The 16,860-nt window shown below is 62.0% G+C and overlaps 3 protein-coding genes across 9 annotated transcripts in view; 1 reads left to right on the top strand and 2 right to left on the bottom strand.

The window, feature by feature from the left end:
* Positions 1–982: 982 nt before the first annotated feature.
* LOC115347603 (mucin-2-like) lies at positions 983–9,049 on the bottom strand. Its single transcript, XM_030029147.1, has 6 exons — positions 8,701–9,049; positions 6,825–7,586; positions 3,230–3,673; positions 2,926–3,042; positions 2,526–2,611; positions 983–2,277 (listed from the first exon to the last, which is right to left on the bottom strand). The coding sequence occupies exons 1-6, from the start codon at positions 8,771–8,773 to the stop codon at positions 2,203–2,205; spliced, it is 1,557 nt and encodes a 518-aa protein (XP_029885007.1). The 5' UTR covers positions 8,774–9,049; the 3' UTR covers positions 983–2,202.
* A 39-nt stretch (positions 9,050–9,088) lies between these two features.
* Positions 9,089–12,899, top strand: LOC115347682 (deoxyribodipyrimidine photo-lyase-like). The gene is made up of 10 exons (XM_030029269.2): positions 9,089–9,160; positions 9,301–9,586; positions 9,784–9,929; positions 10,075–10,257; positions 10,435–10,593; positions 10,927–11,125; positions 11,215–11,367; positions 11,648–11,769; positions 11,870–12,029; positions 12,211–12,899. Exons 2-10 carry the CDS (start codon positions 9,352–9,354, stop codon positions 12,363–12,365), a joined length of 1,512 nt encoding a protein of 503 aa, XP_029885129.1. The 5' UTR covers positions 9,089–9,160; positions 9,301–9,351; the 3' UTR covers positions 12,366–12,899.
* Positions 12,900–13,331: 432 nt separating this feature from the next.
* Positions 13,332–16,860, bottom strand: part of RUBCN (rubicon autophagy regulator) — a 28,178-nt gene continuing 24,649 nt past the window's right edge. For all 7 annotated transcript variants that reach the window (XM_030028334.1, XM_030028340.2, XM_030028338.2 and 4 more), the window contains one exon: positions 13,332–15,975. In XM_030028334.1, coding sequence (XP_029884194.1) covers positions 15,812–15,975 — 164 coding nt within the window. In that variant the 3' untranslated portion in view covers positions 13,332–15,811. The remainder of the gene's footprint in view (positions 15,976–16,860) is intronic.

Raw genomic sequence — 16,860 nt, 5'->3', positions numbered from 1 at the left:
CCAAGGACCCTCTGGTCAGGGGTCCGTGGCAGGCAAGCAGTTGTGGGCTGAAGGTGGTGGCCAGCATTCTCAAGGATGGCGGGCACAGAGAGCATGGGCAGCGTCAGGAGCTTGTCAGAGCTCCTTGTCCCCAGCACCCGGGCAGTGCCCACCATCCCCATGGGAGCCACGTCCCCCCCCACTGTGCCCCTCTTCTCCCTCCCAGGCTGGGAGGCAGAGGGGCTCAGTGGGACCGCAGCATCTTCTCCCCACCACCGCCCCCCGACCACGATAACAGTGGAAGGCAGCCGTGCCGGCAGGGGACAGCGAGTACCCCAGTCACCTTTTCATCCCGGCACTTCAGGACCTTTTCCTCCCTTTGTGACGCAGTTTGGCTCCATTACCCTGGCCTTGGCCCTCAGCCATGTCCCGGGGCCTGAAGTTATGGATTCAACAGCCGGAGAAAGCAGCCCGGTGGGACGCGGCGTGGGAGGACTCTTGGCCCAGCTCCACGGCGTAGGCAGAGCACGAGGATTTCTTTCCCAGAGCCCCATCAGGCGTCTGGCTTGGGGACCCCTTCCGGCAGGCTTTGCCCTGCTCCCCGGCTCCCTGCCTGGGTGCTAAGGGACCTCTCTTGGTGCCCATGGCTCCAACAAGCCCCCAAAAGCCAGGCAGCATCCCAGAGAGCAAAGGGGCAACCCTGGGATGCAAGGGGCATCCCAAATGGAAGCATCCTGACGAGCTGCCTGGGCTCAACCTCCAGCCCCAGCCCAGTTTCTCCCAGCCCCTGCCAGCCGGCAGGCAGCCAGGTAATCCCAGGGTGACTTTCCCCATCCTGTCTGGCTGCTGGCTCTTTCCCAGCTGGGTGACAATCCAGGGGGGCCCAGGAGTCATCCCTGGGTTTGGCATCCCACAGCCCCATGTGCCCCCTCCCAGCCCTCCCCGTGCCAGGGCGGCGCGGGCTGCCAGCAAGGAGCAGGGATCAGCCGAAAATAACACCTGATGAGCAACACAGCTATTTTGCTAATTATTTCAGTTTTCAATCTCCAGGCGAGGTGACTTGCTTAGGCTAATAATTGCTTCAGTTGGATTTTATCTGGCTAATTAATCAGTTAATAAATGACTTTGCTGCAGGGGGACAGACGCTGCGGCCGTCTCCTTAGGTGGGGACTGGAAAAAAACAGGGAAGGAGCACAACCCACGGGATTTCCATGGCCCCATGGTGTGCACAGCTGCCCTGGCAGCCATGGGGTGTCATGGGGCAGAGCATGAAAGCGGGGACCCCCCAGCGTGTCGAGGTGCCAAGCCATCCTTGGGAACATCTGCAGCAGCCCCTGACAGGAGGGGACAGCCCTGAGCCCGTCTCTGCTGCGAAGCTTTTGGGACTCAGCCGTTTTTTCTTGCCCGTACCTCTGCTAGATGGCAAAGCTGAAAACTGGGGAAGGCAATTCAGAAAAAAAAGAAGTCATCATCTTTGCTGCAGAAAACGTGGGATTTCCTTTACTGCCCAGCCCGTGTTGGCATGGGTGTGCTCCTCTGTCAGCAATATTGTAGGCGAGCCGGGGACAGATGGTGTGCGGGGCTCTGGCTTCACTCGCCCTCTGCGCTGCAGGGCTCAGGAGCTCAGCTGGACCTGGGACGGGGCTCAGGTGGGAGAGGCGGGCTCTTTTCCTCTCCTGCCTCCTTCCCAGAGCCACCCCAGGCTCCATCTTGGCCCGGTCTGGATGTGAAGCAGCCATGGAGCATCTCTTGAAGACCTCGGGCACCGCAGCCTCCCCAGGCTGCAAACCACAGAGGTCACCAGCACTGAGCCCCCGAGTGCCCCGGGCACAGCAGTACCGGGGGGTCCAGGTCTCCTTGCTCTCATCCATCGATCCCCAGGGTGGCTTTTGTGGCTGAGCCATCTCAGTCCCAGGTGTAAAAGCCCAGCCCCTGCAGGTTCCCCTCCTCCCAGCCCCCCAGCAGCACTGGGGGGTCCCACGGCTGGTGCAGTGTGGTGGGAGGGCTCGGGCTCTACAGACGGGCTGTGGAAGGGGCAGGGGCACCCCAGCCCACGGGAGGCACTGGGGGTCCTCTGGGGGGTGTGCAGTGAAGGACAGGGGGTTCCCAGGTTCAAGGGGAGCTGTACAGGTTACCCCGAAGGGCTGCGCCGCCGTGGAGTAAGGAGCTGGGAGAAGAAGGCTTGCCAGTCCGCACGGGTGCCGGCCAGGCGAGGAGCAGCAGTCAGGTCCTCCTGTGCCCTCGCCACTCCACTGCCAGGCCGGCAAATGGGAACGCCGTCTGCAGGTCCCTGCGGAGCTGGGGGGAGAGGACAGCTGTCAAACCACGCCGGAGGGGGTCTCCTACCCGCCGCTCCCCACCTAGGAGGGGCCTGATCCTGGGCCATAGCAGCCAAAGGAGCGTGTCCCCTTCATCCGAAAGGGGTCTGGATGATATTCAATGCGAGACCCAGCTGTTCCCCTCCTGCTGGCTGCCTGTCCCCCTCCCCGGCTGGCTGGACCACGGCCGGCAGATGCAAAGTGACACCCCCTCCCAGCACATCTCACCTTGGACAACACCAGTTCCTGCACTGTGGTGTTCCCCAGGTCCAAGGGGACAGTTAGCCGCAGTGACAAAAAGAGGTGAGATGCACCTAAGGACAAAAAACACGGCTCTGGTTATTGCCCTTGAATCTTGGGCTACGCCAAAGGATCTGGGGGTCTCTCCCCAGGGTCACTGGCACATACATGGGACATCCTCTCAGGTTAACCATGTCATGGACACCTACACCGTCAGGAGAACAGCCCTCCACCTGTACAGCAAACCACACATCCCACAGAGCATCAATGCCCCATATTGAGAGCACGGCGAAATCAGTGGGGCTCCAGGACCCTCCGCACTGGACCCTGGAAGCCCAAAGCCACCAGTGCTGAGGGGGTGGCAATGCCCATGGGGCACTGCACTTACTGGTGTTGGACGTGGCGGTGTCGCAGACGGGCAGTGTCGTTGGTAGGTCTGCAGGGGTGCTGAGGGTAACCTCTGGGGTCTGGGTTGAGTCGGTGGCGGGGGAAGAGGGCTCCACGCCTGGGCAAAGCAACGTTACGTTAGCACTGTCCGCAGAGAGGTGCACAATGCTCCTACAGCTGAGGTCAGACCGAGCCTAAACAAAGCCATCTACATGAAGCCACCCAAGTACATGCCCAGCATCCCCGTGGGGATTTGTCACCCTGACCATGCCTCGGCCCTCCAGGTGCTCCACGGCTGCACTCACCCGTGGCTGTACTGGGGGTCTCGGGTGCTGTCGGGGTGCCTGGGACTAGCCCCGTGGTCACGGTGGAGATGCCAGGGGTGGCTCTGGCTGTGGTTCCCGCTGGCTGGCCGGGAGCGGGAGTGCTCCCACGGACCCCCGTGCTGGTATCAGGGGTGGCCGTGGTGTCTGATGTCAAGGGCTCGGCCGAAGCAGCTGTCGGTGCTGGTGCGGTGGGAGGAGGCATGGTGGGAGAAGAGGTGCTGCCGGGCCCTGGTGATGTACTGGACATCTCTGGGGTGGAGGGTCCAGTTTCAGGGGTGGAGGCTCCAGTTTCAGGGCTGGAGGGAGGGACAGTGGCTGCGGTGGTGGAGGTGCTGGTGGGCAGCAGTGCCGAGGTCTCCATAGGTGTTGGGTAGGTAGGGTGAGCTGTGGACACGGTGACTGTCACATCTGTGGCAGTGGTCCCTGCAAAAAGGTGGGAGAGTGAGGCACGCAAGGGCTGGCGGTGAAAGGCTGAGACCATGGCTGTGCCAGGGATGGCGCAGCATCACCACCAGCATGAGCTCCCTCAGGGACCCAGAGCTACACATCAGCCATGGAGCATTGGGAGTGGGGATTCACTGTCCTTGCAGGGATCAAGCATGTGGATGACCTGAATGGCAACGTGATCATTGGCAAGGCAGGCCACGTAAATCTCCCAGCCTGACAAAGCAGGAACAAGCCATGGGTATCGCTGCTCCTGTAGGCACCAGCGCTAAGACCTGTTCCACCACCTTCACACATCCCTGGAGGAAGTCAGACAAATGCATCCGACGGGAAGAGCCATGCAGGAACTGGTGAGCGTGAGACAAGCTGGAACGGCAGCAGCAGCAGTTTACACAAACCTCTCTGCCACAGATAGGCAGGAACTGATAGCGCTGGGTGTAAATAAAGGCAATGGGGAACCAGCCCCGCAGAGAGGGGCCAGAGAGGAACAAATCCCAGCTTGGAGCTCAGGGCCAAGTCATTAGAGACCTGTTGCGACCCACAAAAGTCCTGCCGGGGGGCTTAAGAGACGTGGGAGGGCTGTCCTCTCTGCCCGCACGGGCCCTGTGCTGGGGCAGCGTGCTGTCCCTTGGGGAAACCCAGGCATCTGTAACATTTTCCAAAAGGATGCACAAAACAGCCTGGCTGTCTGGGTCTCTATCAAGGGGTGCCTGCGAGGTGGCAGCTTTGAGATGCCAGGATGGATTCCCCAGTGGTCCCAGAACAAACTCAGTGAGTCTGGGGCTCTGCTTACATGGGGATAGAGAACCAAGCCACCAGCTGCCGGCTGCTTTCAGCCAACCCTACCAGAAACTCCCGATGTCTGTAGCAGCCGCTCCCTCCCTGAGCTGCTGCAGGCAGCAGCTGGTTAAATAATAAAGTGGAGAAGGGCAAAGGTCTGATCCCAGCCCATGCCCGGGTGGGTGTCTGCACTGAAGGGCCTCATCCTCACACAAAGGAAAAGCTGTAAGTCCACCTCTGCTACCCATTTAGCAAACAGCAAACAGCACCCGCAGCATTTCACCCCCCCACAGGCGCCTGCCGCAGATGAGGCACCCCATCACCCCGGGGAACGACGCTCCCCACTCACCACCCGCCCCACGGAGAGCATCGCGTCCTGCTCAGCCCTTACCCAGCGCGAGGTGCGGCACAAGGCCAGCGAGGGTCAGCAGCAGCAGGGGCAGGGGCAGCCCTCCTCTCTGCCCAGCCATGTCCAGGCAGGCGGGAGCCGATGCCCCCCGCCAGGCACCGCTCGGAGCGCTCCCCACGGCCCTGGCACTGGGGTTTCCAGGTCTCCTTTGCCCGGCAGAGGAGGAGCATCCAGGTGGGTCCTCAGGCGTTGGCAGCGAAGAGGGGATTTCCACCCGACACGGACGCTCCCAGGGACGGGTGCAATGCCGAGCAGACATCAGCTGCACCGCTGGACCCAGGGCAGCCACGAGCAGCGGGCAGGGCAGGCCGGCTGGGCCACGACTGCAGCAGACCAGGTCCCTGCAGCCGGGGACCGTGCCGTCCTCTGCCTGCTGAGGGGACGGCGACAACGGAAAAAAGCCCAGGGAAGCAGCCGGGCTGCCTGGGACCGTCCCAGCGCTCCGCCACAGGGGTGATGTTCAGTGATGGCTCCCAGCCCTCGGGAGACAACAGCCCGCTCGCTCTGAGCTCGAGGAACTGGCGGAGAGAACAGGCGGCGCAAAGGAAGGGCGTGCTCCAGGCCGAGGGTTTGTCCCCTGGGCTGTCTGTACAGGCATCACTTCCCCGTATCACAGCATGTCACGGCTGAAGCGCACCGCTGACAGCCGGAGCCGCTTCCTTCTTCTCGGGGTCAGGGACAAGACCAGTCAGTCAAAGGCACCCGCAGGCACTGGGCCAGGGTACAGGCGCTCCGCAGGCAGACAGGCACGCTGGAGGACTGCCAGGGCACAGCCACCCTGCTGCTGTACAGGCTGCCCGCTGCCAGGGCACAGGCACGCTGAGGGCATCACCAGGGTACAGGCGCTCTGCTGGGGTGCTCTCACACCATAGGCATTGGGCCAGGGTACAGGTACTCTGGCAGGATACAGTCTCTCTACTGGGGTACAGGGACACTGGGGGGACGTGCATGGCCAGGGGCACCGGGGCAGGGTACAGTCTCCCTGCCAGGTTCAGGTGCACGGAGGGGGGTGTCGCCAGGGTACGGCTGCAGCCGCAGGGTAAAGGCTCCTGGGAGAGCCACCAGGATACAATCACACTGCTGGGACACAGGTTTGTAGGAAGGCGCACTGCCAGGGTACGGCTGCCTGGGGGGACTGCCGGGGTACAGTCACACTGCCAGGGTACAGTCTCACTGCTGGGGCACAGTCACACTCCTGGGGTACAGTCTCACTGCCGGGGCACAGTCACACTCCTGCGGTACAGCCACACTCCTGGGGTACAGTCTCACTGCCGGGGTACAGTCACACTCCTGCGGTACAGTCTCACTGCCGGGGTACAGTCACACTCCTGCGGTACAGCCACACTCCTGGGGTACAGTCTCACTGCCGGGGCACAGTCACACTCCTGCGGTACAGCCACACTCCTGGGGTACAGTCTCACTGCCGGGGTACAGTCACACTCCTGCGGTACAGCCACACTCCTGGGGTACAGTCTCACCGCCGGGGTCACAGCCACACCGCAGGCTTACAGCCGCCCCGCTGCACCCCCAGCGCGGGGCGGGGGTGCCCCGCCCCCTCCCGAAGCCCCGCCCCCTCCCCGACACCCACGGCAGACACGTCCCTCCCACAGGCCACGCCCCCCCGCCGCTTTCCCCCGCCCCCAGCCCCGCCCCGCGTGAGCCCCGGAGCGCCGCGCCGCGGTGACCCGAGGCCCGGGCCCGGTGCCGCCGTCCCCGCCCGGCAGCGTGGGGTGTGAGGGAGCGCCTCGTCCCCGCTGCCTGACGGGGCGGCCAGCCCGGCCTGGGCGCGGGGAGCGGCGTGGGACCCACCCGCCGGCCTGCAGAGGCTGGAGACGGGGCGGCTGCCGCAAGGCGGGGGGGGGGACGGGACAGGCCGTGGGAGAGCCCGCGGGGGTTTGTCACCCTGCCCCTGCCCCACGGGTGCTTTGTGGCTGCACTCACCCGTGGCGGCACTGGGGGTCTCGGGTGCCGTAGGGGTGGAGGTACCAGGGGTGGTCCCGGCCGTGGTCCCGGCTGGCTGGCTGGGGGCGGAGGTGCTCCCAGGGACCCCCATGCTGGTAACTGGGGTGGCCGTGGTGTCCAGCGGGGTCGTCGAGGGCTCGTCCGAAGTGGCTGTCGGTGCGGTGGGCGAAGAGGCGCTGCCGGTCCCTGGGGATGTGCTGCCAAGCAGCGTGGTCACGGCTGGCCCTTGGCGGGTGCTGGTGCCAAGCGTGGAGCCCACCCGGGTGGAGGAGAGAAGAGAAGAGGGGGAGGGAGGCAGCGGGCTTGTTTTGACTCCAAACGAGCTGACAGCCAGGGCCGTGCTGGTCCCCACAGACGTGACAATGGTCGTCTCAGCACAGTTGGGTGTCGTGGCCATGGGGGTTGGAGTTGGGGTGCCGGTGGTGAGCCCTGGCCCTGTTGGGGTGGGGTCAGGCTGCACCGTGGTGCCAGTGGGCGCCCCAGGAGTGCTGCGGGCTGTGCTGCCGCTCGCCTGCGGTGTGGTGATGCTGGAGGCTGCCGCGCTGCTCCCGCGAGGCGTTGCATCGCTGGCTGTGAAGGCATCCGTCAGCGCCTCCGGGGTGGAGGTTTCAGGGCTGGAGGGAGGGACAGTGGCTGCGGTGGTGGAGTCGGTGGTGGGCAGCAGTGCCATGGTCTTTGTAGGTGTCGAGGAGATAGGGAGTGTCGGGGACATAGTGACTGTCACATCTGTGACGGTGGTCCCTGCAAAAAGGTGGGAGAGTGAGGCACGCAAGGGCTGGCGGTGAAAGGCTGAGACCATGGCTGTGCCAGGCATGGCGCAGCATCACCACCAGCATGAGCTCCCTCGGGGACCCAGAGCTACACATCAGCCATGGAGCATTGGGAGTGGGAGTGGGGATTCACTGTCCTTGCAGGGATCAAGCATGTGGATGCCCCGAATGGCAACGTGATCATTGGCAAGGCAGGCCACGTAAATCCCCCAGCCTGACAAAGCAGGAACAAGCCGTGGGCATCGCCGTTTTCAGGGCAGACAGTCCTGTAGGCACCAGCGGTAAGACCCATTCCACCACCTTCACCCATCCGTGGAGGGTCAGACAAACCTGTCTGACAGGAAGAGCCATGCAGGAACTGGTGACCGTGAAACAGGCTGGAATCACAGCAACGGCAGTTTACACAAACCTCTCTGCCACAGATAGGCAGGAACTGATAGCGCTGGGTGTAAATAAAGGCAATGGGGAACCAGCCCCACAGAGAGGGGCCAGAGAGGAACAAATCCCAGCTTGGAGCTCGGGGCTAAGTCATTAGAGACCTGCTGTGACCCTGCTCTGCGGGGGGTTGAGGGACGCAGGAGGAGGGGACCTATGGCTGTAGCTCAAGGCTTGCAGGAGGTACAAGTGCCAGGTTTATTCCCTGTGCTTGGCTCAGTGCTGCTCTTGCTTTGTGTCAAGTGCAAACATCAGGATGGCATTTGCAGTTTTCCAGGCCCACGACATCCCAGTGATACTGCCATCCGGGCAGGGGCGTTTGGTGCTGCTGGGTAGGTCGTAGCAAAGGCAATGAGCCCAGCAGGGACCAAGGTTCAGCAAGGGGGTCCAGCTGGGACCAAGATCTTCTCTGCCCAGACAGAAACACACGGGAGGTGAAAGAAATAAAGCCAAGCTTGTTGCTCTGGTGTTGCAAAGCGCAGCTCTGTTCACTCACTGGGATGGGGCTGTGATGTCAGAGAGCAAACAGCACCCGCGCTGTTTCACCTCTGTGGGTGAAGCCACCCTGGGGCCACCCACCGCCCTGGGGAACGATGCTCCGCACCCACCACCCACCCCACAGATAGCACCGCATCCCACTCAGCCCTTACCTAGCGTGAAGTCCAGCACGGCAAGGCTCAGCAGCAGCAGGGGCAGGGGCAGCCCTCCTCTCTGCCCAGCCATGTCCAGAGCCAGCACCTTCAATCCCCGGGTGGTGAAATGTCCCTGCACCCGGGGATGCAGGGCGAGAGGATGGTACCAGCGGAGAACTACACTGCCGAGTGACGGCTGAAGGTGGCCGGAGCCGCTTCCTCGTTCCAGGGGACAGGGAGGGGAAGCACCGGCGGGCACTGCAACCCCCCTCCTGTACACGGGGGCCGGTGCTGCGCCGATGTCCCCGGCGCGCCCGTGGGCGCGCCGGGGACATCGGCGCAGCACCGGCCCCCGTGTACAGGAGGGGCGGTCCCAGGTGCTGGCGCCACGCCCCTTCTCCAGAAACCACGCCCATCAACACGCCCCTTAACCACGCCTCCGACTTGTGTAACACCCGGAGGGCCGCGTGGCTGCCAGGTAGGGACCGGGGACCGGGACCGGGGACCGGGGACCGGGGATCGGGGACCCGGGACCCATCTCCCAGGCTTTGGGGGCGGACCGGGGACCGGGCTGGGCAGGCTACCGGCAGCTCAGTACGGTTCCGTTTCCGCTCGCAGCGGCCGAGGGCAACCGCGCTGCTCCGGGCGCTGGCCCGGGCAGTCCTAAGGATGCGGCGGGGGCAAGGGAAGCGAAAGGCCGAGGTCAGGGAGCTGCCACGCGTGTCTCGGAGGAGGAAGGAGGAAGAGGAGGAGGCGGTGCAGGAGGCCCGGCGGAGGGCGGCCCCGTCCGTGAGAGAGTTCAAGTACAACAAAAAGCGGGTTCGCCTCGTCTCGCAGGGCTCGGACCTGAAGGCTGATGCTCGGTGCATCCTTTACTGGATGTCCCGGGACCAGCGGGTGCAAGGTGCGAACCAGCTGGCTGAGGGGGCCGGGAAGCAGAGCTCCCATGGGTGGCAAAAGCCTTGGTCCCTTCCCACGGTAGGCCTTGGAGCTGGTCCCCCCTCTGCGGGGGGGGACTGGGGAGATTCCTCTTGTGAAACCCCATCTCCATCCCCTAAGCAAAGCGTCCCCCCGACACTGCCCCGTGCGCTTTCTCCCCAGATAACTGGGCTTTCCTCTATGCCCAGCGCCTGGCCCTCAAACAGGAGCTGCCTCTGCACGTCTGCTTCTGCCTGGTGCCCAAATTCCTGGATGCCACTATCCGCCACTATGGTTTCATGCTGAGGGGCTTACAGGAGGTGGCTGAGGTACGGCCACTGTGGGGATGCCCACGTTGGGTGGGACATGACTCGTGGGGAAGGGGGGAGGCAGATCCATCCCTTCAGCAGATGGTGGTGGGATGGGGTCTGCAGAGCCATGAACCATCCTGTAGCCCTTTACCCCTCACTGCAGGAGTGCGGAGAGCTGAACATCCCCTTCCACTTGCTGCTGGGCTACGCCAAGGACGTGCTGCCCATGTTCGTGGTGGAGCATGGAGTGGGCGGGCTGGTGACAGACTTCTGCCCCCTTCGCCTCCCCCGGCAGTGGGTGGAGGACGTCAGGGAGCGGTTGCCAGAAGACGTGCCATTTGCGCAGGTGGGTGCCCGTGCTCTGGGAGGGGAAAACTCTGGCTGGTGAGATGTGGGAGAAACTTGTCTCCTGCGTTTCGTGCCTGCAGAGGTGCACTTGGAGTGACCTGAGCAGGGAGCGTGTGTGTCATCATCGGGACCGTTTGATTCTGCTCACACCCTCCTCCATTGCTTTGCTTCCCAGGTTGATGCCCACAACATCGTGCCCTGCTGGGTTGCCTCCCCCAAGCAGGAGTACAGCGCTAGGACCATCCGGGGCAAGATCCATGCTCAGCTCCCCGAGTTCCTCACCGAGTTCCCCCCCGTCATTCGTCACCCATATCCCCCCTCCTGCCCGGCAGAGGTACCAGCAGGAGACACCTCCACACCCACTCGCAGCCAGTCCCAGAGAGTTTCACAGCTGCTTTGTGATCCTGGGGGGGAAAGGCAGGGGATGGGGACAGTGACCTGTCTGAGGTCACACGCAGGTGGTGTGGAGATGGGGATGCCCTGGGGAAGGGAGGTTCCCACCTCTTTCATTCAGTTCCCACGTCTCTGCTATGCAGGGCTGCTTAAGAGGAGGAGGCTGGCACAAGCTGGGGACTTGCTGGTTGGGGACATCCGGGGGACATAACACTCGGGGCATCTGGCTGAAGAGCATCTGCAAATGCACTCATGCTGTTTGGTCGCCACCCAGCCCGTTGCTTGGGAGGCCTGTTATTCCAGCTTGCAGGTGGACCACACCGTGAAGGAGGTAGAATGGGCGACCCCCGGCACAGCTGCGGGGCTGGCTATGCTGCAGTCCTTCATCGCAGAGCGGCTGAAATCCTTTGGCTCCCACCGGAATGACCCCAACAAGGCAGCGCTCAGCAACCTCTCCCCGTGGTTCCACTTTGGTGAGCGTCCCAGGCTTCCCACTCTGCAGCAGGACCGAGCACGGTGGCTTGGACCGGCAGCCTGACTTGCTCCATCCCCATCTCCCCAGGCCAAGTTTCCACCCAGCGAGCCATCCTGGAGGTGCAGAAGCACCGGGGCAAGTACAAGGAGTCGGTGGACGCATTTGTGGAGGAGGCCGTGGTACGGCGGGAGCTGGCTGAAAACTTTTGCTACTACAATGAGAACTATGACAGCGTGCAAGGTAGCATCCCAGGTTGGGTGGGCAACGCTGGGGGCCAGGCTGGCACCGAATTGGTCACCCCAATTTGGCAATCCCATTTCTGCTAGGAGAGGGGCTGTGGGGGCACTAATGTGCCATCATTTGGTACCTTCTGGAGGTAGGACAGGAGCTGGTGGATGCCCTCTTCAAGGCTGGTGCCCTCCAGGGCACAGTGCCCTCAGTAGCCCAATTCCCCATCCCTTCCTCAGGGCCGTGCAGGAGCTGGTTGCTCAGTGTTGCTCCTCATCTCTCTTCCTCACAGGTGCCTACGACTGGGCGCAAACCACCCTGAAGCTCCACGCCAAAGACAAGAGGCCTTTTCTCTACAAGCTGCAGGAGCTGGAGCAGGGGACCACACATGACCCGCTCTGGAATGCTGCCCAGGTAGCGTCCCGCATCTCCACTGCAAAATGCTGAGCCTTTTCCCGAGGGGCAGAGGTGAGCTGGCACGGACTGACCCCTGCGGCTGTCCCTTTCCCCCCAGCTCCAAATGGTCCGGGAGGGCAAGATGCACGGCTTCCTGCGGATGTACTGGGCCAAGAAGATCCTGGAGTGGACCCGCTCCCCTGAGGAGGCCCTGCAGTTTGCCATCTACCTCAATGACCGCTACGAGCTGGACGGGAGGGACCCCAATGGATACGTAGGCAAGCTGCAGGAGGGGGGCACGGAGCAGGGGGCCTTATCTCTGATGGCCAAGGCCACTGTGGGTGGGGGCGGCTCTCTGCAGACAATCCAGCCCATCCTGCTTTGCACCCACATCCCACTGGCTCTCCAGCTGCCTCTGAGCAAGGGGGAGAGCTGACGCTCCATCCCCTTGCCCGGCAGGCTGCCTTTGGTCCATATGCGGCATACACGACCAGGGCTGGGCAGAGCGGGCCATCTTCGGGAAGATCCGCTACATGAACTACGCCGGCTGCAAGCGCAAGTTCGACGTGGGCCAGTTCGAGCGTCGCTACACCCCCCGCACGCTCTCCCAGTGACGGGCACAGCACGCCTTGAGATTGCTTGTGGCCCTCCATGCTGGGGGCAGACATGCCTTTGCCAAGGTGCCAGCTTGCACCTTACACCCTGGCCAGGGATCGCCCCAGGTGCTGTTGGAGAGCTCACTGGAACAGCCGCAAGCCCCAGGGTTTTGCAGGTCTCTCTTCTCTGCCATCACCCCCCGCTTGAGCTGCTGCGCTGGGGCAGCTGCTGGAGCCCCACGGGGCCACGCAGGGCCCTCCTGTTGCCACGGGTTTGCTGGCAGCTGCAAAAGCCCATCCTCAGCGTGCCTGTGCCTGCCAGAAACCTTTTCTACAACCACCGTGCTCAGGAGTAAGCGTGAGTTGCTGTAGCTGCTGCTAACCTCAGCTTAGAGTTAGGCTGAGCAGGGCTTTTCTGGGGAAAAGCCCCCAGAAACTGGCTCCTCATGCCATGCTGCCTGCAGGGAAGCCCTGCTTCGCTCCATGCGGAGCCAGCGCTGTGCTGGGCTTGCACATGCATCCTTCAACAGTTGTTTTAAAGTTTACAGTTTATCTCCTGTGTCTGTGGTGTTTATGGGGCGATGCATGACACTGCTGCAAGGGGAGAACTGGGCTGTGTGGGACCGGGATGCAAGCAGTGATGGGGCAGCCAAGGCCATGCCCCATGCCCCTCTGCCAGCAGCAAAGGCAGGCTCAGGAAGGGGACAGGCATTAGACAGCCCCTTACTCAGTGGCTTGTACCTCCTGCCCCGAGTCCACTCGGCAGTTTGCAGGGGGAAGCCACAAACCAAAGAGATTAGTCAAGGGGTGGTGACAATAACCCCCTCCCAGTGACAGCTGGTGATGCATCACCAGTTGCATAAGTTGTCCCCCCACTATCTCCCCCCCTCCCTGCCCCAAGGGCCAACAGGCACTGCAGCACTGACCCCACGGGGGAGATACACACCGTTACCCCACCTGAAACAATGCCACAAGACAACCAGGCCCCTTATTAACTTAGTTTATTAGGGACGGCATTTTCATTGCTGTGCAATAGTCCCATGGGGAGGGCTCCAGTTGGTGGCCAGGGCAGCCCCTCGCTCTCCCTTACAAAGAGCCCACTGCCTTGGCCAGTTCCAGTGTTACTCTTAGCGGTCAGTGCTGGGCACAGCCCTGCCCTGGAGACCTCTGCCGGGTTTGCAAGTCTCGCTGCTTCCAGACAAAGTCCATGGCGGAGGGTGAAAACCACAAATAAGCCAAAATCCCTTCCCTCTTCTCTAAATGTACTCAGTGCTTCTAGAAAGGGACGCAGGCAGCCTCTCAGCTGCTGTCCCATGACATTAAAGTGCTTCAAACAAGACAGGGTGGATGGAGGTGTGCTGCTGAGGCAGCTCCGGGGAAGGGGGTGCCAGCTCTGGGCAGCAGCGGGAGGGCTCAGCTTGGGGTTGGGGACAGGCAAGACCAAGGCGGACCAGCGTCTGGCAGCGCCAGGGCTTGCAGAGACAGAGAGCAAGTGGGAGAGAAGCTGCTCCCCTATGGAAAAGAAGCAGAAGCAAGACAGGAGGAGGCAAAACCCCAGGGGACTGAGTGGGGAGCTGAACCCCCTTTCCCAGGCTAGACCTGGCTTTGTCAGGATGCTGCAGAGCAGGGGAGGGATACTGCCATGCAGCAGCCAGGCCCCCAGCAGTGAGGCTTGCAGCCACCTTCCCTGACCAAGCCCTGTGGCCACCTCTCCTGGTCCCAGCCTCTCCCAAACCCCCCCAACCCTGCCAGTCCTGCAGCAACAGCCCACAACTGGTCACGTCCCAGCCTCAAGCCAGGGCACGCGCTGCAAAAGCCATTGCCCCTAGATGCCTTCTGCCAGTGTATTGCTCCCCAGTCCCTCAACACCCTTCTCACACGTACACAGGCCACACTGTCCTTCCAAACACCCCACTGCCACCCCACATCCCACCCATGCTAAGGTGGTGCTGGACACTCACCCGTGCCATGGGCTAAAGCATCCTCCTGCGATGCAGAGGCACCTCCTCGACCGACCGCTAGCCTTGTACCACCGGGTGCAACCCTGTGGAGCCATCGGTCGTGGCAGGCAGCTCTGCATCGGTGAGGGACCAACCCTTTGCAGCACCCTAGTGCCAAACCCCTCTCCCCTGTGCACCCCCCACTGCATGCAGGTTGCCTGGCCACCCCGCTGCACCGCAGACGGGAAGCCTCGAGGCTTTGCCTGGCTCAGGGACCCCTCTCCCAAGGGGACCAGGAGATCTGCTGGGAGAGGGGACACCTGGCAAACGCCAGCCCCAACCAGGGGTGAGCAACCAGGAGCAGGACAGCCCTGGAGGTTTTATACCAGTGAGTCCTAAACAGATCGCACATCCCCTGAAGAGGCATTTCAAGCAGCACCTCCTTTGGGGGGAACACACAGTTAAAAATACAAACAACTGCATTAAAAAAATAAAACCAAATCCAGCAGATTAAAAAACAAAAAACCAACCTAAAAGAACAAACTGAGACAGAGGCTCAGGGGATGCAGTCAGAGGGCTAAGCCTTCACCCTCATCCTGACAGGTCTCGGGCAGGAGGCAGCTGCATGCAAGGCAAGTCCTGGTGCCACCAGTGATGTCCCATGTCACCCTTAGAGGAGGACATGTCCCCCCAGGAGGACAGACCGGCAGCAAGAGGAGGAAGCAGGGTGGGAAGCTTCACTTACTGCACCCTCCGGCCATGGGGATCTGCCTCCGCTGAAAGCCCAGCAGCACTGGTCCCCTTGTGCGGCTGCTCCGGGGGCAATGCCCCTCTGCAGCACAGGCTGCGGGCAGAAGGCAGGGAAAGCAGCTCAGCACAGATGGCACGGAGAGGTGAGGCAGAAATCTGGCATTTTCACCATTGCCACCTCCTCTGCTCTGATTCTGGAGCGAGAGCAACTGCTCTCTGCCACTGTCCCAAGCCAGATTTGAGAAAGGGAGCTGTTAAATATACAACCAACCCCAAACCCCTACCCTCCCTCCATGCACACAACCCACAGCAGCAGGACAGGGGACTGGAGGACTCAGAGAGCCGATTCCCCCGTCCAAGGAGTAGACATGGCCAGAGCTTCCTAGTATACAGCTGATGAGCAGAAAATGCTGACCTCCCGGGGGACCCTGCCAGGGAACAGGGCACAGGGACTGGCAGCAGAGCCCTGCCTGGTCCAGCATGAACAACTGCTCAGAAAAGGCCCCTGTTCTGCCTGCAGGACAAGCGGGAGCAGCCACCTTTCCCCAAGCAAAGGCATCGGGGAGTGTGAGCAGTACCTGGAGCAGACCTGGACGATGGAAGATACCCCTTCCCCAGCCCAGCACTACTGCACAGGGGAAAACAGATCCCTTCAAGACAGCGCTCCAAGCCTCCTGACAGTCCTCCTCATCTCCAGTCCACGTGGCTCAGTCTCTGGTGACGAAGGCCACGCACATAAATAAACCCATGATCTGCTCCTCCGCTGCAACATGTTCATGTGGCTGCCACCGCCTCCGGCTGCTCCAGCTCGTCTTCATAGTCCGAAACATAGGACTCCATGCTCTGCTTGGCCAGCAGCTCTCTCCGGGCTTGAAGCCGCTCACAGCGGGGACAGCGGGTGGACTTGAAGCAGGATTTGTGGTAGCAGGCTTTGCACTCTGTGGGAGAGAGCATGGGTGAGAGCTGGCAGAGGCTGACACAGACTGCCTGATGCTCCGCACCCCGGGGAGGGATGCTCCAGGCTTGTCCAGGAGGACATTTCAAACCAAAGCCATGGCAGAACAAGCGCCAGAAGTGGAGGTCTAGCACTGTTCTGGAAGCAGCAAGAAGTCATGCTGCAGGGTCCCGGCAGTGGCTTGCAAAGCCTTTGGGAGCACAGGGGAGAGGTTTACTGCTCTGCACAAGGTCCCTCCCCAAACTTTCCTGATTCTCCAAGGAAACAGTGATTGCCCCAAGTTTGCTCTGGCACTGTGCCTGCCAAACCAAGGCTTGCATGTTGTCAGGAGCCATTTCAAGCCAGTTCAGAGGTTGGTCCCAAGCTGCAGGGACAAGCTCTGCTTGGCCATTAGTACTGGACATTAACAAGGATGACTCCTGAAGGGGCCCAGGGATTTCTTGGCAGGCAGGAAGAGCACAGAGACAAAGTCTTCAGGCTCTCTCTGCTCTACAAGGTCAGCTCCAGCCATCGAAGCAGGGGCAGGGGAGCTGCATGCAGGCTGCAGCCTGTTCCATAACCACAGCAGAAGGGAAGCCAGGGCTCCCAGACACCCGCTCGCTGCAGTCACAACCCGACCGCCTGCTTGCCACTGGGGCAGGCAGCATCCAGCGTGGTCAGGAAGAGACCTACACGCTCCACCGCTCCAGCAGCTCTGGCCAAACACTGTTGCAATGCTGATATGCTGCTGTGATAACGTGGTGCAGAGACACAGGCCATGCACAGGGGCACTCTGGTCTGGCTGGCTCTGGGTCTGTACCTCTTGCTAGCACAAACGCCACTCGAACTGGAGGCAGACCTTGGTGCCCCCAGGATCTGTCCCCTCCCT

The sequence above is a fragment of the Aquila chrysaetos genome, chromosome 10 (assembly GCF_900496995.4).
Source record: "Aquila chrysaetos chrysaetos chromosome 10, bAquChr1.4, whole genome shotgun sequence".
Taxonomy (NCBI): Eukaryota; Metazoa; Chordata; class Aves; order Accipitriformes; family Accipitridae; genus Aquila; species Aquila chrysaetos.
Note: the sequence above shows the minus strand (reverse complement) of the source record. Positions and strands in the feature narration are given on the sequence as shown.

Excerpts from the sequence above, each read along its gene's own strand:
- LOC115347682 (XM_030029269.2), top strand. The coding sequence starts at position 9,352 with ATGCGGCGGGGGCAAGGGAAGCGAAAGGCCGAGGTCAGGGAGCTGCCA. Across the intron at positions 10,258-10,434 it reads AAGACGTGCCATTTGCGCAG|GTTGATGCCCACAACATCGT; the intron begins GTGGGTGCCCGT and ends TTTGCTTCCCAG. Across the intron at positions 11,126-11,214 it reads CTCCCCGTGGTTCCACTTTG|GCCAAGTTTCCACCCAGCGA; the intron begins GTGAGCGTCCCA and ends CCATCTCCCCAG.
- LOC115347603 (XM_030029147.1), bottom strand. The coding sequence starts at position 8,773 with ATGGCTGGGCAGAGAGGAGGGCTGCCCCTGCCCCTGCTGCTGCTGAGC. Across the intron at positions 3,674-6,824 it reads GACCCCCAGTGCCGCCACGG|GGACCACTGCCACAGATGTG; the intron begins GTGAGTGCAGCC and ends ACCTTTTTGCAG. Across the intron at positions 3,043-3,229 it reads GACCCCCAGTACAGCCACGG|GCGTGGAGCCCTCTTCCCCC; the intron begins GTGAGTGCAGCC and ends TGCTTTGCCCAG.